At 49.8% G+C, this 21,396-nt stretch overlaps 1 protein-coding gene across 1 annotated transcript; it reads left to right on the top strand.

The window, feature by feature from the left end:
* The first annotated feature begins 6,215 nt into the window (after window positions 1–6,215).
* On the top strand, window positions 6,216–17,929 carry LOC138372855 (collagen alpha-2(VIII) chain-like). Its single transcript, XM_069338524.1, has 2 exons — window positions 6,216–6,301; window positions 16,378–17,929. Exons 1-2 carry the CDS (start codon window positions 6,216–6,218, stop codon window positions 17,927–17,929), a joined length of 1,638 nt encoding a protein of 545 aa, XP_069194625.1.
* The last annotated feature ends 3,467 nt before the right edge of the window (window positions 17,930–21,396 follow it).

Here is a 21,396-nt window from a genome sequence, read left to right as displayed (position 1 = left end):
GGGGACCTAGTTCGAATTTGGTCAGAGGAGAAACAATTTGGCAGCATTTTCTTTCACCTGATGCCTCTGTTCACCTACCAGTAAATAGGTACCTGGTAGGCAGACAGGTGTGGCTGCATCCTGGGGTACACCCCAAGGAAGTAGCCACAGAAAGGAGAGAGTTAAGCACGTGCGGGCCATACCCAGCCATGCCCCACCGCCTATTATAGTGGTTGGAGGACGTCCATGGGGGTACGTCACCTTCAAGAGTGCCCAGTTTGCTGCCCATGATGATAGACTCTCGAGTCTGACAACGGTTGCGAAGGGCGGAATGAGCAACTGCGTAGAAATCCGAATAAGGATTAACGTTTTTTTGGGGAGATTGTAAAGGCATGAATTCAACTGTCATAAGTCTGCTCACGATGAAAAACGACCAGTAGAGGATTTCGACCACCAGGGGATCCGTTGGCAAAATACTCCAGCGCCTTGAGGGCACACTGCCAGAGTCAGCAACAATGACACAGGAATGTTGGCATATAAAAACTAGTTGGCAGAAAATCATACAAAATTTCATAAAGTTCCGTCATGAGGATGCCACTGTACGGGGCTGGGCGGCACGGAGACAAAAATATCCCAGTAACCACTACCGTCATCAGATTTTGACCCATCTGTGGATAAAACAAGAGTGTGAATGACAAGAAAAATGGCAAAGGAAAAGGCGTTTCATAACAGCAGGAGGGCGCAAGACTCCGCCGTGTAGGTAAGGACCTTGCAAACCTTCACAAGAGGACCCTCTGGGGGGACAAAGCAGGAACAGTACGGTGAGAGACATTGCAGAGGACACCTCCCTCCAGAAGGGACAGTAGTCAGAGCACAGCATAAATGGGAATAGGGCGTGCTGTAGGGACCTTAGGGCGAACAACATCAAAGGTATCCGATTCTCCAAGAATTTTATTGAGGGGACAAGTGAACGAGGAACGGTCGGGAAGCACGCACATCCTGGAAGTCAGGACATTCAACAAGGATATGCATGACCTGGGAGTTAGACAGCTGCTACGGGCTGCTTTCAGGCTGCGACCAGCCACGTCCAACTGCCTGGATGTCCAGTCCAGCAACCAGGAGACCTGGTCGACGACCGGGTCGCGGGGACGCTAAGTCCCGGAAGCACTTCAAGGTTCAAGGTAAGGACCGTAAGAGGGACAATGCAGTTTGAACAATAAAGAGCAGAGCAGCGCTCCATTAAGTACCCGTGAGTTAAACATGTATGGCCAATTCCCACCGCCGGTTAGGGTGGTAGGAGGAAGGCCAAGGGGACACACTACCCTTAAGAGCACGCAGCTCGTTATCAGTAACAGAAGACCAGCAATCCTGCCAACGGGTACAGATTATGGAATGAATACAGGGTAGAAGTCAAAATAAAGAACACCTTTAAAATAAGGAACACCTTTGCAGAAAATAGGACAAGTTTGGATAGCCTCCTTCGCAGCAGCATCCACACGCTCATTGAAGAACACACCGATATGGCTGGGAACCCAGCAAAACTCCACTGTCTTAAAACTGCTGGAGAATAGAAACAGCTAATATTGAATCTCGACTACCACAGAATGGACTGGATTAAAGGACTTCAGAGCCATGAGAGCACTGTGAGAGTCAACTACAACAACAAAGAAAGAATTACAGCGAGAAAGCAGTTGACGAAGAGCATACAAAATTGCATAAAGGTCTACAGTGAAGATGCTAGTCTCCGGAGGCAGGCAACACATACAGGTGTGGTCAGGAAATACAACGGAATAGCCTACACCGCCAGCAGACTTAGACCCATGTGTGAAGACGGAGATGGGGTTGATGTGTAAAGAAAAGTGAGCAAGGAAATGACGTTCCAGAACTCTAGGAGAGGCAAAAGCTTTAGTCATTCAGGTTAAGGTTCTTCAAAACTGAGGAAGAGGAACCCTCCATGGGGGGCAAGGATGGAACGACACGAGGAGAAACATTGGTAACATAAACCGAGAGAGAACTTTGCAAGCAAGACAACCGTACAGAAAGAGGTAGGTGGTGAAGGGGAACAGAGCCACAGGACGGATAATGGTAAAAAAACAGCATAAGCGAGAGTGAGGGTGTTGTAAGAACTGCACAAAGTAGCGAAGACAGTAGCAATAACAGCAATCCAGTAGAGACAGGATACGGATTTCAACATACAGGCTCCGGGTAGGAGTCGAACAAAAGGCACCAGAGCTGAGGCATAGCCCATGATGGTGGAGAGCATCAAGACTACGAAGAGTGGAGGGAGAGGCAGACAAGTAAGCAGGACAGCCATAACCGAGTTTAGACAATATGAGAGAGGAACGTAAAGAGAGGAGCATGCACCTATCAGCTCCCCATGAAGTATGGGACAAGACATTAAGTAAGTTAAGGGCCTTAGAGTATTCAACGCAGAGGCAAGAGATATGGGGTGACTAAGACAAACAAGTGGCAAAGATTAACCCCAAACGCTTAGCAGAATCTTTGTACAAAAGAGAATTACCATAAAGCAGCAGAGGTGGTCGAATAACGACCTGCTTCTGAGTAAAGGTCATAGCACAAGTCTTAGCTGTAGAGAACTTGAACCCATGCTTGGTGGCACAGGACGATACGGCATCAATCGTAAGTTGAAGCCGCCATTGGAGGAAAGGCGAGTCTGGTGTCAGCAGCAGGTCTTGACAGCAGAGGGTAAGTTCTTCAACATAAAGAACAGAGAAAATGCCAGAGGGAAAGGAGGAAAGAAGACTATTGAGGGCAACCAGGAAAAGAGTAGTACTCAGAACACTACCTTGGGGCACACCTTCGTATTGGCGAAAAGAGGCAGAGAGAGAGAGAGAGAGAGAGCGGTACATAGCCACACCTTTCTATCATGATTACCACGAAGGCCAATAGAATGGTTGGGACAGAATATGGTATCTCCAGGCGGTGTCATACGCCTTTTCCAGGTCAAAAATAACAGCTGCAACAGAGGTCTTCACTGCAAAAGCAGTACAAATATAGACCTCCAAGTTCACCAAGACATCAGTCGTACTGCGACACTTGCAAAAGAAAAAATCAGAAGGGGAGGGAGGTGATAGCTTTCCAAGAGCCATCAGACAGACATTGATCATACGCTCAAAGAGTTTGCAGACACAACTCATGAGAGGAATAAGAAGGACGTCTTTAGAGGATGTCCCTAGAGAACCAGGTTTCTGAATAGGAAGAATAACCGCCTCGAGCCAGTCCTCAGGGATTGACGACGACTTCCATATATGGTTATAAACACTCAGTAAATACTGAAATGCGCATGGAGGGAGATGATGAAGCACCTCATAGTGAATATCATCTGAACCCGCCGCCGTAGAACCGCAGAGGGCCAAGGCAGACTGGAGATCTGAGTGTGAGAAGGGATCGTTATAGGGAAGCTGTAGAGAAGTACGAAAATCTAAGGGATAGGATTCAAGAAGGGGCTTACGAGTTAGGAAAGGAGGAGGAAGATGAGAACCGGAGTGAACAGTTAAAAAGTGTGAAGCCAGTTCGGTTGCGACTGACACCAGATCCGCGATCCGCCACAATAGAACCATGGAGGTGAAGGACTGGAGCAGCCCATCCTCTAAATAAAGACCCAAAGTCCATTCCATGCACCCGCCAAACCCCCTGTTTATGAATGAAAAACGGTTTACACACGACTCGCAACTGATGACATTCGAAGATTTCCAGAACAAGTGTTTCACTGATGAATTTTGTTCAAGTCACAATGCTGTAAATGCTTCACCCACGTACTACAAATATAAATAATTGCCAACAGAACTTTAACACCTAACCTAACCAGTGCCTTAATATGTTCAATATGCCAATATAAAACAATATTAATTTATATTCGAGAAAAATCCTGTTTTAAATGAATAACATGTTAAAACTGATGAATGTGTCTTTGGGGTCGCCTGCTGGATAGAGTGGACTTGACCCGAGGACAGGTTGACTAGCGAAACATCTGGTACAGCTTACCCACAATCTTGTGAATTTTCTTCCAGATCAGGGGCAGAGGCGTGTCATCCCACATAATGGTAGAAACGAAAGATCTCCAACCCTCATGCTTAGCCGTACAGATGACCCAATGGGACACCGCACTCACCTTCTGAAACAAAATAAAACAATCGGGTGTCTTTCGGCGACGGTGTTTCTTCCAGGCTGCATACTTACTGCGGACAGCTGGGGCACAGTCTGTATTCCACCAGGGAATGTGCTTCTGTGCACCCCGGGAAGTAGAGCAAGGAACAGAGCAAAGGACAGCATCAAAAACAGTGTGATGAAAGAGGAGGAGGGCTCGGGGGAGAGGCAGATCAGAGAGATTGGATAGAGTAGCACATAAGGTGAATAGGTTCCAGTCAGCCTTGGTAAACTGCCACCTAGGGAAGGAGAGAGAGGGTGAAAAGAGAAGATGACAAAGATGGGGAAATGGTCACTGTTATGTAGGTCATCAAGAACCCGCCAGGTAAGTCCAAATAAAGAGAAGACGAGCAGAGAGAAAGATCTAGACAGGAAAGGGTGCGAGTGCATGAGTCAACATGAGTGGGTTCCCAAAAATTCTAAAGAGACAGAAAAGAAGAGAGGACAAATGGCTCAAGAAGGCGTCACCAGGTGTTTGTCAGAACATCTCCCCAGAGGGTATGTTGACAGTTAAAAATCACCCAACGGGAACACAGGCTCTGGTAAGGAGTCCAACAGGTGTTTAAGATCAGGAAGAGAAAGTGGGACACTTGGGGGGAGATAAATGGAACAGACTGTATACCATTTATTCACAAAGATACGGGCAGCAGAACACTGCATGGGCGACTGAAAAAGTAGGGGGACGAAGGGAATATCATGATGGATTAAGAGAGCAGTAGAATTATGGGTCCCCCAGCAAAAGATGGAGAGGAAGAGGGGAAAGGATTAACCATGGACACGACCAAGACGAGCACCAAACATCGGATCCTGGAGACAGACACAAAGCAGGGAAAACTGCATAATCAGAAATTGGAGTTCATGGAAGTTGGCATAAAACCACGAATATTCCATTGAAGAACATAGACAAAAAAAGAGAGAACAGAAACAGAGATAACAAGGGAGAAACAAAGTCAAAGAAAAACATAGTAGACTAAGGAAGATTAGGACCAGGATCAGTGAAATCAGGGTGACAGGGCATAGGCAAAGCTAACAAAGATAATGAAGGCAAGGGAGTGGGAGGACAGACCAGAGGCAGACTGACAGTCTGGAGCGGGCCGGAGGCATCGGAGAGGGGCGGTCAAGGGAATCGGGGGCAAGAAGGACAGAAACAGGAGAGGGCATTGGAGCAAGAACAGCATCCAAGAGAAGATCAAGGACCAAGGGAACATCCATAGCAGGGGACAGGTGACCCTGCCACTGAAATGGGAGGGGAAGGAGGGATAGTGTCGGAGGTGGAAGGTGGGGAATATATTGAAGTTTTCTTACCCTGCCAGGAAGTAAGAAGAAGAGGATCCAGGCTTATGCTTCTGATGCAGAGAAACAGGTGTACCATCACCAATGTACTGGGAGACCGCCTCGACAGTTTCAACATGAGAACAGGAACGGTCAAAAGGAAGAACACTGGGAGGAAGATGGACAATGGCCCGAACAAACAGGCAGCGAGGAGGGCCAAGAGGCAGATGGAAGGGCTGAGAAGGAGGAGTGGGGCAAGAAGGGAAAGAAGGCACAGGCCTTCAGAGAGAAGGAAGACTGGAAAGGAAGGAAGGAAACACCTGACGGAAAACTAGGAGTAAGACCCTCTGGCCCAGAACGCAAAGGAGCAGACGAGGTGGTGGTGGAGGTGTTGGGGTCCAAGACCTCGAAACAGTCGCAAAACTGAGAAAGCGGGAGAGGGCAAGAAGAAGTGGAATGCAACACACGAGCATAAGACTTGCCAGAGAAAGACGGCATGCTTAGTGTCTTGCCTCAAGGAAAGACAAATGATCCTGATATTTCACATTGAGGATGAGTTCCTCAAATTTGTAGTGCACACATGCGTGGGAGAAGATAGGGTGGGCGTCACTGCAATTGATGCAGAGAGCTTGGGAATAAGGGCACGCCATCTTAGAATGACCCGAGGTTCCACACAAGGGGAAGACAAACACACCTCACTTGTTCACCTGAAAGGACCATGCCCAAAACTCCAGCACCTGCTGCAGAGACGAGGATAGGGTATGTACTCCCGAACAGAGCATCTGGCACCAGCAAGAATGACGGAAGAGGGAAGGAACCGACCATCGAAGGTGACCTTCACAACGGAAGAGGCTAACGACGACGACGACGACGAGGCGGTCGAGTGAATTAAGTTCCCTGTCACCAGTTGAAACATGTGCGGGGAGAAGAATTGTGCTAATGCTGGTATTCAACCGGGCATTTTTGGAGGTTCAAACATGGCACACAAAAAACACAATAGCATGATGCATTAAATGAACAAATCCACAAGGGCCGTGATGAGGGTTCGAACCTTTGTCCGGGATGATCGCAGATGGGATGATCCCAGGATGATCATCACAAAGCTCCCACAGCTTTGGAGAAGCTGCGGGAGCTTCGGCCCATGTGGATTTGTTCATCCATACCAATGGATGAATATTCATCCATCCCCCCCCCTGGCACCATGGACCAGGTGCATGGGGCAATTGTGTAAAACCCTGGTCTGTGCTTTGGAGAAGCAGCGGGAGCCTTGTGAGGTCAGTAGCACTCCGGGTTGCAATTCCTTTACCATGTCGTGGTGCAGTCGTACAAGGGGCTTCTGGGATCATCCCTGATGTCAGATCCCGTAGGCTCGAACCCTCATCACGGCGCTTGTGGATTTGTCCAAATAGGGGGTCTTCCCAATGCAGGACAACGAAGCTAAGCAGACACTTCCCGAGAAGAGGCTGCAACAACATGGGTACCAGTATGGGTCGGGTTAAAGGTGACTAACATATCCACAGAATCAATAAGGTGCTTATGGAGAAATAAATCAATAGGGTCAACAGGACATTAGTCCACATAACAGGACCAAACAAAGCCTGGAAAGGAGATTGGGAAGGAATTGTGCGAGTGCGTGCGGAGGTGACGGCGCTGAGCAAACTAGTAAGAGAGAGGGTAAAAGGCACAGTTGTGACAACTAAAAATGGAGACACGCCAGGTGATGAGGAGGTCACCACTTGAGGGGGGGGGGAGGGGGGGGAGCTTGGGGGCTCAACTCTGCCACCGAGGTGGGAAAGGAGCAGAGAGAGGTAGTCAGGAGAGTCCGAGAAGGATCATGGTCTTGGCCCAGTGTAACGGGGGCTACAGAGCCCGGCCATCCAGTACAGTCCGACTCGGGAGCCTGGCCGCCTACCCCACGAGTCTGAGAGGTTAAAGAAGGGTCAGAAAAGGGCATAAAAGCGAAGAAAAAAAATTCATCCACAAATAAGCCCCCATTCCCACCATGGAGCCACAATTAGAGGATAGGACACCCAACAAGACTGGGACCTCCAGGGGTGCATTGTGGATATACATCCTGCAATCGTCACCTTAGGATCCGTCAGTCCGCTGAAATCGGGCTCAGCAACAGAGGCGAGGTTAGACAATAAAAGCGTCCCTTCGCTTGACAACGTCAGGTACCTTTGTTCTACGGGTGAGATAGTGTGCCGCCCCATGCACCCGACGCCAAAACAGAAGAAGACATTAGAAAAACACTCAAAAACGGCAAAAAAGTCGGCAGGGAGGGACCACTCTGAAAGGAGAAGAGGTGGGGAGGAAAAACAGAACATTAGGGAGAGGAAAAAAACAGCAAAAAACAGCAAAATTGGAGAGGACAGCAGCTGGAGCATAAGGTTTTAAAAGGACAGAGGACAAACCGTCCCAAAGAGCATCACACTCCAACTCGCCCACTAAGCCCCCTCACGATGGCAACGGGGTGGAAGGGAACGGAGGTTCTCCAGGTAGTGTTGGAAGCCTTTCACAGGTCAAAAAGAATAGCTCCAACGGAGGTATTCGTAGCAAAATCAGTTGGAATGTAAACCTCTAAGTCCATTAGGATGTCAGTCGTACTGCGACAATTGTCAAAGCCAAATTGAGAATGAGAGAGGCATCGATAATGTTCCAAAAAACCACACAAGCAGTATGTCAACCATAAGCTTAAAAAGTCTACACAACTCGCCAAGGCAATGGGGTGGAAAACTTCAGGGAAAGTGCCTTGGATGTCCCGTGTCTTAATGGGAAGAACAAAGGCCTCGAGTCAGTTCTCGGGGATGCCGTATTTGGGTGACATCATCAGCGTATTATAACCGTATTTGGGAGACGATGTCGTCTCCCAAATACGGTTATAAATATGCAATAGAGTTCCTTCACTGGGGTCATTGGAGCTTCGAACTGTAGACCAAGACTTCTAACAAGTCTTAACAAACAACACAGAAATCATCGATAGATACATCGATAGCAGGCGGCTTGACATCTGGGAGGCACTACACATAAAAAAGTCAACACCAGCAATCAACAGCCAATTAATGCACAACTATATCATACCCACTTCAAGACTCAGTACCAATATAGAAGCATCAAAAGGAAGTATGGGCCAATAGGCCCTTTGCAGTTACTTCCATTTTTCCCTCTCATTTATCCAATTATTACCCACTGTTCCGTGTTCTGTCTTGTGTTGGTCAAATGTTTGTTCACCTCATCCAAAACTGTTACAACACATCACCTCACCCAAATGCGAGCATTTAAGTCTTTAAGCTGTTTAAGTGTTTAGCATAAGTAAAACTCTGTTTAGTGCTTTCAGGTTACAGTTGTGTGTGTGTAAACTAAAGTCTTTGAAAATGTAATAAGTTATTACGAAACGCGTTCAAGCATCGTGACAGACTAGAAATAAAAATGAATTTTGGAGAATTCATTTTTCAATTACCATCGACAGTAAAAAGAAACATAAGAAATATTGAGAAAATTCGTGTTAGAATTATTAATCTTACTTTTTCGGTCATATTTAACAACACACACACACACACATATATATATATATATTACATTATATATATATATATATATATATATATATATATATATATATATATATATATATATATATATATATATATATATATATATATATATATATATATATATATATATATATATATATATATTAGTATATTTTGGTAGCAGTCTTTCCTGTAGACATATATTATTAAATATGACCGAAAAAGTAAGATTAATAATTCTAACACGAATTTTCTCAATCTTTCGTACATTTCTTTTCACTGTTGGTGGTAATTCAAAAATCAATTCTCCAAAATTCATTTATATTTCTAGTCTGACGCGACACTTGAGCGCGTTTCGTTAAACTTATTACATTTTCAAAGACTTTAGTTTAAACATACACAACTGAATAGAACTTACACATCTCCGATTTGTTTATATCTACATTTGAGTGAGGTGGATGGGGTGAGGTGGTATTTAATAAGGTATTAATTTCATCAACACAAGACAGAACACGAAATAATGGGTATTGAATAGAAGTGATTGTAGAAAGCCTATTGGTCCATATTTCTTGATGCTTCTATATTGGAGCGGAGTCTTGAGGTGGGTAGAATATAGTTGTGCATTAATTGGCTGTTGATTGCTGGTGTTGACTTCTTGATGTGTAGTGCCTCGCAAACGTCAAGCCGCCTGCTATCGCTGTATCTATCGATGATTTCTGTGTTGTTTACTAGGATTTCTCTGGCGATGGTTTGGTTGTGGGAAGAGATTTTATGTTCCTTAATGGAGCCCTGTTGTTTATGCATCGTTAAACGCCTAGAAAGAGATGTTGTTGTCTTGCCTATATACTGGGTTTTTTGGAGCTTACAGTCCCCAAGAGGGCATTTGAAGGCATAGACGACGTTGGTCTCTTTTAAAGCGTTCTGTTTTGTGTCTGGAGAGTTTCTCATGAGTAGGCTGGCCGTTTTTCTGGTTTTATAGTAAATCGTCAGTTGTATCCTCTGATTTTTGTCTGTAGGGATAACGTTTCTATTAACAATAGAAAATGTGTTGTGTTGGTTAGACAAGCAACACAACACCTGTACCCCCTATTAGACTATTTTACAGGAACTTCTTTTCCACAGCTCATAAATCGGAGGAAAGGGTCCTGAAAGATATTGTTAATAGAAACGTTATCCCTACAGACAAAAATCAGAGGATACAACTGACGATTTACTATTAAACCAGAAAAACGGCCAGCCTACTCATGAGAAACTCTCCAGACACAAAACAGAACGCTTTAAAAGAGACCAACGTCGTCTATGCCTTCAAATGCCCTCTTGGGGACTGTAAGCTCCAAAAAACCCAGTATATAGGCAAGACAACAACATCTCTTTCTAGGCGTTTAACGATGCATAAGCAACAGGGCTCCATTAAAGAACATATAATCTCTTCCCACAACCAAACAATCGCCAGAGAAATCCTAGTAAACAACACAGAAATCATTGATAGATACAGCGATAGCAGGCGGCTTGACATTTGCGAGGCACTACACATCAAGAAGTCAACACCAGCAATCAACAGCCAATTAATGCACAACTATATTCTACCCACCTCAAGACTCCGCTCCAATATAGAAGCATCAAGAAATATGGACCAATAGGCTTTCTACAATCACTTCTATTCAATACCCATTGTTTCGTGTTCTGTCTTGTGTTGATGAAATTAATACCTTATTAAATACCACCTCACCCCATCCACCTCACTCAAATGTAGATATAAACAAATCGGAGATGTGTAAGTTCTATTGAGTTGTGTATGTTTAAACTAAAGTCTTTGAAAATGTAATAAGTTTTACGAAACGCGCTCAAGTGTCGCGTCAGACTAGTAATAAAAATGAATTTTGGAGAAATGATTTTTGAATTACCACCAACAGTGAAAAGAAATGTACGAAAGATTGAGAAAATTCGTGTTAGAATTATTAATCTTACTTTTTCGGTCATATTTAATAATATATATATATATATATATATATATATATATATATATATATATATATATATATATTATATTATATTATATTATATTATATTATATTCAAGCTCAATTATAATATTTTCTGGTTCTGATTCGTGTAAGATGGTGACGAAGGTGCTGACAGTGAGGGAAGGAAGGTGAAAGTAAAGGAAAGGGAGGGGAAAGCGAGGGAAGGTAGGTGAAAGGGAGGGGAAAGCGAGGGAAGGAAGGTGAAAGTGAGAGAAAGGAAGGTTAGGTGAGTCAGAGGAGGAAGGTGTGATCGCCTCACCTCACTCTCTATACCTCAGCTGTTGTTGAGCAAGACGACCTCCCTCTTCCTCCCCAAGAGCTTCAGCTCCTTCGCCCCGCCTCTCAACCCTCACTCTACTTACTCTTATTTTGAGGTTATCTTGAGATGAATTCGGGGCTTAGCGTCCCCGCGGCCTGGTCCGCGACCAGGTCTCTTTTTTGTTACACCCCCCCAGGAAGCAGCCTGGGGGGGTGTAAGACACACACACTCACTTGCTGACTCACACACACACACACTTGTACTCACCTAGTTGTGTTTGCGGGGGTTGAGCTCTGGCTCTTTGGTCCCGCCTCTCAACCGTCAATCAACAGGTGTACAGATTCATGAGCCTATCGGGCTCTGTCATATCTACACTTGAAACTGTGTATGGGGTCAGCCTCCACCACATCACCACCTAATGCATTCCATTTGTCAACCACTCTGACACTAAAAAAGTTCTTTCTAATATCTCTGTGGCTCATTTGGGGTCTCAGTTTCCACCTGTGTCCCTTTGTGCGTGTTCCCCTTGTGTTAAATAGACTGTCTTTATCTATCCTATCAATTCCCTTCAGAATCTTGAATGTGGTGATCATGTCCCCCCTTACTCTTCTGTCTTCCAGCGAAGTGAGGTTTAATTCCCGTAGTCTCTCCTCGTAGCTCATACCTCTCAGCTCAGGTACTAGTCTGGTGGCAAACCTTTGAACCTTTTCCAGTTTAGTCTTATCCTTGACTAGATATGGACTCCATGCTGGGGCTGCATACTCCAGGATCGGCCTGACATATGTGGTATACAAAGTTCTGAATGATTCTTTACACAAGTTTCTGAATGTCGTTCATATGTTGGCCAGCCTGGCATATGCCGCTGATGTTATCCGCTTGATATGTGCTGCAGGAGACAGGTCTGGCGTGATATCAACTCCCAAGTCTTTTTCCTTCTCTGACTCCTGAAGAATTTCCTCTCCCAGATGATACCTTGTATCTGGCCTCGTGCTCCCTACACCTATCTTCATTACATTACATTTGGTTGGGTTAAACTCTAACAACCATTTGTTCGACCATTCCTTCAGCTTGTCTAGGTCTTCTTGAAGCCTCAAACAGTCCTCTTCTGTTTTAATCCTTCTCATAATTTTAGCATCGTCCGCAAACATTGAGAGAAATGAATCGATACCCTCCGGGAGATCATTTACATATATCAGAAACAAGATAGGACCGAGTACAGAGCCCTGTGGGACTCCACTGGTGACTTCACGCCAATCGGAGGTCTCACCCCTCACCGTAACTCTCTGCTTCCTATTGCTTAGATACTCCCTTATCCACTGGAGCACCTTACCAGCTACACCTGCCTGTCTCTCCAGCTTATGTGCCAGCCTCTTATGCGGTACTGTGTCAAAAGCTTTCCGACAATCCAAGAAAATGCAGTCCGCCCAGCCCTCTCTTTCTTGCTTAATCTTTGTGACCTGATCGTAGAATTCCATCAAGCCTGTAAGGCAAGATTTACCCTCCCTGAACCCATGTTGGTGATTTGTTACGAAGTCCCTTCTCTCCAGATGTGTTACCAGGTTTTTTCTCACGAAAAAACTTGTGTGTGTGTGTGTGTGTGTGTGTGTGTGTGTGTGTGTGTGTGTAGGTCAGCAAGTGAGTGAGAGAGAGTGAGAGATAAAGAGAGGCTGAGTGTAAGCAGTCACCGGGCGGCCGCCACACCACCCACACACTCCACGCTTGACCTGTTGTGGGAAAATATTGAAGTTCACCCAACAATAAATTGATTATCTATCTAATTACATCAATTTATGCTGGAATAGAGTTATATAACAACACTGGTAGATACCAGAAAAATTTAATGATTTCACTCCAAGGATGACATGGACCCAACTACGAAACCTGTGCATCTTTCCTTAAATCATGGCAGCTTTGTTTACATACATTAAACAGTTTACGAGCTTGGGAACTCAACAACCCATGATTATTCTCGTTATGAACAACTAAGTATGAAGAAAGCTTTCATGGTTCAGGAAAAGATGGACATGTTTCGCAAGTAGTTGCGCGCATGCTTGACGAAGCCTGACCCAGGCTTGTGCTCCCCGCCCTCACCACACTGGTGGAGTCAGCTAGCAGTCCACAAAAGCTCCATCTCCTAATGAACGCGCTAACTTATCGTCACTTGGAACTAGTTGAGCCAAACCTAACTTAAGGGAAACGCTGTAACTTAACATAGCTTGCATGTTGACGGCCATAACAACTTTGTCGAACAAAGAGGATAGAGTTTGCTTAAAAAACAAAAAAATAAAAATAATGTTAATTGTACAACAGGTGTCGGGCCGCTCGCCTCTCTCTAAACTGACGTGGCTGTGACTGGCTTTACTTTCCCAGAGAAGAACCACGGCGTCGCCACCACCCCCCAGGTACCTGACCCTGGGGACACCTGGGGACACCTGGGGTACCACCAGGGCGTGGTACCCTAAGGAGAGACCGGAGAGGGGGGGTCCCAGACCGGCTTTTTTAGTAACTTTTGCTAGACTGGTTTTTCTTACTTTCAGTTTCTGGCTCCCGCTGGCGGCTTTCGCTTCCTGCATAACCCAGGGAACAAGACAGCATCACCCGGGGCGGAATGAGCAGTCCCGTTGTGAGGCAAATGGTCTATTGGGGAGTGTGTGTGTGTGTGGACACAAGAGTGGCTGGTACTGGCAGCTACAGTGTGGTGTGGCCAGGGTGTGTGGCCTGGGGTGTGTGGCCTGGGTGTGTGGCCTGGGTGTGGCCTAGGTGTGTGGCCTGGGGGTGTGGCCTGGGGGAGGCCTGGGTGTGTGGCCTGGGTGTGTGGCCTGGGGGAGGCCTGGGTGTGTGGCCTGGGTGTGTGGCCTGAGTGTGTGGCCTGGGTGTGGCCTGGGTGTGTGGCCTGGGTGTGTGGCCTGGGTGTGTGGCCTGGAGTGTGTGGCCTGGGGGTGTGGCCTGGGTGTGTGGCCTGGGTGTGTGGCCTGGGTGTGTGGCCTGGGTGTGTGGCCTGGGGGAGGCCTGGGTGTGTGGCCTGGGTGTGTGGCCTGGGGGAGGCCTGGGTGTGTGGCCTGGGTGTGTGGCCTGGGTGTGTGGCCTGGGGGAGGCCTGGGTGTGTGGCCTGGGTGTGTGGCCTGGAGTGTGTGGCCTGGGTGTGTGGCCTGGGTGTGTGGCCTGGGTGTGTGGCCTGGGTGTGTGGCCTGGGGGAGGCCTGGGTGTGTGGCCTGGGTGTGTGGCCTGAGTGTGTGGCCTGGGTGTGTGGCCTGGGTGTGTGGCCTGGGTGTGTGGCCTGGGGGAGGCCTGGGTGTGTGGCCTGGGTGTGTGGCCTGGGTGTGTGGCCTGGAGTGTGTGGCCTGGGGGTGTGGCCTGGGGGTGTGGCCTGGGTGTGTGGCCTGGGTGTGTGGCCTGGGTGTGTGGCCTGGGGGAGGCCTGGGTGTGTGGCCTGGGTGTGTGGCCTGGGGGAGGCCTGGGTGTGTGGCCTGGGTGTGTGGCCTGGGGGAGGCCTGGGTGTGTGGCCTGGGTGTGTGGCCTGGAGTGTGTGGCCTGGGGGTGTGGCCTGGGTGTGGGGCCTGGGAGTGGGACCTGGGTGTGGCCTAGGTGTGTGGCCTGGGTGTGGGACCTGGGTGTGTGGCCTGGGTGTGGGGCCTGGGTGTGGGGCCTGCGTGTGTGGCCAGGGTGTGTGGCCTGGGTGTGTGGCCTGGGTGTGTGGCCTGGGTGTGTGGCCTGGGTGTGTAGCCTGGGGTGTGTGGCCTGGGTGTGTGGCCTGGGTGTGTAGCCTGGGGTGTGTGGCCTGGGGGTGTGGCCTAGGTGTGTGGCCTGGGTGTGTGGCCTGGGGTGTGGGGCCTGGGTGTGGCCTAGGTGTGTGGCCTGGGTGTGGGACCTGGGTGTGTGGCCTGGGTGTGGGGCCTGCGTGTGTGGCCAGGGTGTGTGGCCTGGGTGTGTGGCCTGGGTGTGTGGCCTGGGTGTGTGGCCTGGGTGTGTAGCCTGGGGTGTGTGGCCTGGAGTGTGTGGCCTGGGTGTGTGGCCAGGGTGTGTGGCCAGGTTGTGTGGCCTGCGTGTGTGGCCAGGGTGTGTGGCCTGGTTGTGTGGCCTGGGTGTGTGGCCTGGGTGTGTGGCCTGGGTGTGTAGCCTGGGGTGTGTGGCCTGGAGTGTGTGGCCTGGGTGTGTGGCCTGGGTGTGTGGCCAGGGTGTGTGGCCAGGTTGTGTGGCCTGCGTGTGTGGCCAGGGTGTGTGGCCTGGTTGTGTGGCCTGGGTGTGTGGCCTGGGTGTGTGGCCTGGGTGTGTGGCCTGGGTGTGTGGCCTGGGTGTGTAGCCTGGGGTGTGTGGCCTGGGTGTGTGGCCTGGGGTGTGTGGCCTGCGTGTGTGGCCTGGGTGTGTGGCCTGGGTGTGTGGCCTGGGTGTGTGGCCTGGGTGTGTGGCCTGGGGTGTGTGGCCTGGGTGTGGGGCCTGGGTGTGGGGCCTGGGTGTGTGGCCTGGGGGAGGCCTGGGTGTGTGGCCTGGGTGTGTGGCCAGGTTGTGTGGCCTGGGTGTGTGGCCTGGGTGTGTGGCCTGGGGTGTGTGGCCTGGGTGTGTGGCCTGGGTGTGTGGCCTGGGTGTGTGGCCTGGGGGAGGCCTGGGTGTGGGGCCTGGGTGTGTGGCCTGGGTGTGGGGCCTGGGTGTGTGGCCTGGGGTGTGTGGCCTGGGTGTGTGGCCTGGGGGAGGCCTGGGGTGTGTGGCCTGGGTGTGTGGCCTGGGGTGTGTGGCCTGGGTGTGTGGCCTGGGTGTGTGGCCTGGGTGTGTGGCCTGGGTGTGTGGCCTGGGTGTGTGGCCTGGGTGTGGGGCCTGGGTGTGTGGCCTGGGTGTGTGGCCTGGGTGTGTGGCCTGCGTGTGTGGCCTGCGTGTGTGGCCTGCGTGTGTGGCCTGCGTGTGTGGCCAGGGGGTGTGTGGCCTGGGTGTGGGGCCTGGGTGTGTGGCCTGGGTGTGGGGCCTGGGTGTGTGGCCTGGGTGTGTGGCCTGGGGTGTGTGGCCTGGGTGTGGGGCCTGGGTGTGGGGCCTGGGTGTGTGGCCTGGGTGTGTGGCCTGGGTGTGTGGCCTGCGTGTGTGGCCTGCGTGTGTGGCCAGGGGGTGTGTGGCCTGGGTGTGTGGCCTGGGTGTGTGGCCTGGGTGTGTGGCCTCAGGTCCGGGGCTAGCCCACCTCAGGTCCGGGGCCGGCCCACCTCAGGTCCGGGGCTGGCCCACCTCAGGTCCGGGGCTGGGCCCACCTCAGGTCTGGGGCTGGCCCACCTCAGGTCCGGGGCTGGCCCACCTCAGGTCCGGGGCTGGCCCACCTCAGGTCCGGGGCTGGGCCACCTCAGGTCCGGGGCTGGCCCACCTCAGGTCCGGGGCTGGCCCACCTCAAGTCTGGGGCTGGGCCCACCTCAGGTCTGGGGCTGGCCCACCTCAGGTCCGGGGCTGGCCCACCTCAGGTCCGGGGCTGGCCCACCTCAGGTCCGGGGCTGGGCCCACCTCAGGTCCGGGGCTGGGCCCACCTCAGGTCCGGGGCTGGGCCCACCTCAGGTCCGGGGCTGGCCCACCTCAGGTCCGGAGCTGGGCCCACCTCAGGTCCGGGGCTGGGCCCACCTCAGGTCCGGGGCTGGGCCACCTCAGGTCCGGGGCCCGGGCTGGCCCACCTCAGGTCCGAGGCTGGCCCACCTCAGGTCCGGGGTTGGCCCACCTCAGGTCCGGGGCTGGCCCACCTCAGGTCCGGGGCTGGCCCACCTCAGGTCCGGGGCTGGCCCACCTCAGGTCCGGGGCTGGCCCACCTCAGGTCCGGGGCTGGCCCACCTCAGGTCCGGGGCTGGCCCACCTCAGGTCCGGGGCTGGCCTACCTCAGGTCCGGGGCTGGCCCACCTCAGGTCCGGGGCTGGCCCACCTCAGGTCCGGGGCTGGCCCACCTCAGGTCCGGGGCTGGCCCACCTCAGGTCCGGGGCTGGCCCACCTCAGGTCCGGGGCTGGCCCACCTCAGGTCCGGGGCTGGCCCACCTCAGGTCCAAGCCTGGCCCACCTCAGGTCCGCGGCTGTCCCACCTCAGGTCCGGGGCTGGCCCACCTCAGGTCCGGGGCTGGCCCACCTCAGGTCCGGGGCTGGCCCACCTCAGGTCCGGGGCTGGCCCACCTCAGGTCCGGGGCTGGCCCACCTCAGGTCCGGGGCTGGCCCACCTCAGGTCCGGGGCTGGCCCACCTCAGGTCCGGGGCTGGCCCACCTCAGGTCCGGGGCTGGCCCACCTCAGGTCCGGGGCTGGCCCACCTCAGGTCCGGGGCTGGCCCACCTCAGGTCCGGGGCTGGCCCACCTCAGGTCCGGGGCCGGCCCACCTCAGGTCCGGGGCTGGCCCACCTCAGGTCCGGGGCTGGCCCACCTCAGGTCCGGGGCCGGCCCACCTCAGGTCCGGGGCCGGCCCACCTCAGGTCCGGGGCTGGCCCACCTCAGGTCCGGGGCTGGCCCACCTCTGGTCCGGGACTGGCCCACCTCAGGTCCGGGGCTGGCCCACCTCAGGTCCGGGGCTGGCCCACCTCAGGTCCGGGGCTGGCCCACCTCAGGTCCGAGGCCGGCCCACCTCAGGTCCGGGGCCGGCCCACCTCAGGTCCGAGGCCGGCCCACCTCAGGTCTACAGGTATGCACAAGATATAATCTCCAGAGAGGCTGACACAATCGGTCTATCTAATAACCCAAAGCTTCCCAGCAGTAAGTAATAAAGAAATATAATATATTTACTCACTATAACGTTGGTGCTGAATGTAGAACATGCAAAACATTATTTTTACTCAGAATTAATATAATTTTATAAGGAAATTATAAGTCGCCTAAGAGGGAGGTGACGCCACAGGAAGTCGACGATCCAAGCGACAATGTTGTGGCTTTGGGTAATTCAACCCGTTCTCGCAAATTCGTAAAGTCAATATTGACTTATTAACTACGTGCATAGGTGATATACTAAACATAATAGATACCCTTAAAAAGATTCATAGAAAACACCGACCTTACCTAACCTTGTTAGTATCTTAAGATAAGCATATTATTGCTTCGTAATTACAATTATTACTTAACCTATACCTATTATAGGTTAGGTAATAATTGTAATTACGAAGCAATAAGATGCTTATCTTAACATACTAAGTAGGTTAGGTAAGGTCGGTGTTTTCTATGAATTTTTTTAAGGGTATCTATTATGTTAAGTATGTCACCTATGCACATATTTAATAAGTCAATATTGACTTATTAAATTTGCGAGAACGGGTTGGGGTAATTAGATGAACCCAATTTCGTAATAAACTATTATTTAAATTAAAAATATATTTTTCTGTGTTCTACACTCAGCACCAACATTATAGCGAGTAAATATATCATAGTTCTTCATTACTAACGTAAAGCTAGGAAGCTTTGGGTAGCTTTCCGTACTCTTCAAAATAACCTAACTGATAATTGTAATATAAATCCATAACAATAATAATACCTAACCTTATCCCCCCCACTAACACTAACTGGATGTCCCTGAAATAACTCAACCAGTTAACATACTCCTAAAAAACCGGTTCTGGACCGTTAACCAGTTACGTTGAAGACTTTTAAAACAGTTTGGCACAGGGAGCCAGACCAACCCGTTCTCTTGCGTAATACGTTCACTTGTTTACGGAATCGACCAATCCGTTAAAACAAAAAAGTGAGGTATTAACAGAGTAATACACCGTAATACAGACGTGACCTACGCGTCATGTGCCATAGGTTAAGTAGGTTGCTTGGGCTGCTACGTTCCTGGTTAGGTAGAACGGTCGTGTTTTTAACGGAGTGACAAATGGAGAGTACGTCTCTTCTGATTGGTCATTAGTGGTGGTCATTTAAACAGCCAGTACACACACACACGACAGTGATAACAAGGCAGTATACACACACACACACGACAGTGATAACAAGGCTGTATACACACACACACGACAGTGATAACAAGGCAGTATACACACACACACACGACAGTGATAACAAGGCAGTATACACACACACACACGACAGTGATAACAAGGCAGTATACACACACACACACGACAGTGATAACAAGGCAGTATACACACACACACACGACAGTGATAACAAGGCAGTATACACACACACACACGACAGTGATAACAAGGCTGTATACACACACACACACGACAGTGATAACAAGGCTGTATACACACACACACACGACAGTGATAACAAGGCTGTATACACACACACACACGACAGTGATAACAAGGCTGTATACACACACACACACGACAGTGATAACAAGGCTGTATACACACACACACACGACAGTGATAACAAGGCAGTATACACACACACACACGACAGTGATAACAAGGCAGTATACACACACACACACGACAGTGATAACAAGGCAGTATACACACACACACACGACAGTGATAACAAGGCAGTATACACACACACACACGACAGTGATAACAAGGCAGTATACACACACACACACGACAGTGATAACAAGGCAGTATACACACACACACACGACAGTGATAACAAGGCTGTATACACACACACACACGACAGTGATAACAAGGCTGTATACACACACACACACGACAGTGATAACAAGGCTGTATACACACACACACACGACAGTGATAACAAGGCTGTATACACACACACACACGACAGTGATAACAAGGCTGTATACACACACACACACGACAGTGATAACAAGGCAGTATACACACACACACACGACAGTGATAACAAGGCAGTATACACACACACACACGACAGTGATAACAAGGCAGTATACACACACACACACGACAGTGATAACAAGGCAGTATACACACACACACACGACAGTGATAACAAGGCAGTATACACACACACACACGACAGTGATAACAAGGCTGTATACACACACACACACGACAGTGATAACAAGGCTGTATACACACACACACACGACAGTGATAACAAGGCTGTATACACACACACACACGACAGTGATAACAAGGCTGTATACACACACGCACACGACAGTGATAACAAGGCTGTATACACACACACACGACAGTGATAACAAGGCTGTATACACACACACACACGACAGTGATAACAAGGCAGTATACACACACACACACGACAGTGATAACAAGGCAGTATACACACACACACACGACAGTGATAACAAGGCTGTATACACACACACACACGACAGTGATAACAAGGCTGTATACACACACACACACGACAGTGATAACAAGGCAGTATACACACACACACACGACAGTGATAACAAGGCTGTATACACACACACACTCGACAGTGATAACAAGGCTGTATACACACACACACACGACAGTGATAACAAGGCTGTATACACACACACACGACAGTGATAACAAGGCAGTATACACACACACACACGACAGTGATAACAAGGCTGTATACACACACACACACGACAGTGATAACAAGGCAGTATACACACACACACACACGACAGTGATAACAAGGCTGTATACACACACACACACGACAGTGATAACAAGGCAGTATACACACACACACACGACAGTGATAACAAGGCAGTATACACACACACACACGACAGTGATAACAAGGCTGTATACACACACACACACGACAGTGATAACAAGGCTGTATACACACACACACACGACAGTGATAACAAGGCAGTATACACACACACACACGACAGTGATAACAAGGCAGTATACACAAGCCCAAGTGTACTGGCTAGAAGCAAGTTCAGTGGTCACTGGCGCGCGCGTGTGTGTACTCACCTAATTGTGCTTGCGGGGGTTGAGCTCTGCTCTTTGGTCCCGCCTCTCAACCGTCAATCATTTACAGTCTCCGTGGTGTAGTGGTAAGACACTCGCCTGGCGTTCCGCGAGCGCTATGTCATGGGTTCGTATCCTGGCCGGGGAGGATTTACTGGGCGCAATTCCTTAACTGTAGCCTCTGTTTAACGCAACAGTAAAATGTGTACTTGGATGAAAAAACGATTCTTCGCGGCGGGGATCGTATTCCAGGGACCTGCCCGAAACGCTACGCGTACTAGTGGCTGTACAAGAATGTAACAACTCTTGTATATATCTAAAAAAAAAAACTAATAAAAAAAAAAACTCAACTGGTGTATAGATTCCTGAGCCTATTGGGC

Source organism: Procambarus clarkii, chromosome 40 (genome assembly GCF_040958095.1).
Source record: "Procambarus clarkii isolate CNS0578487 chromosome 40, FALCON_Pclarkii_2.0, whole genome shotgun sequence".
NCBI classification, from domain to species: Eukaryota; Metazoa; Arthropoda; class Malacostraca; order Decapoda; family Cambaridae; genus Procambarus; species Procambarus clarkii.
The sequence above is the reverse complement of the archived record's forward strand: the minus strand, read 5'-3'. Positions and strand labels throughout refer to the sequence as shown.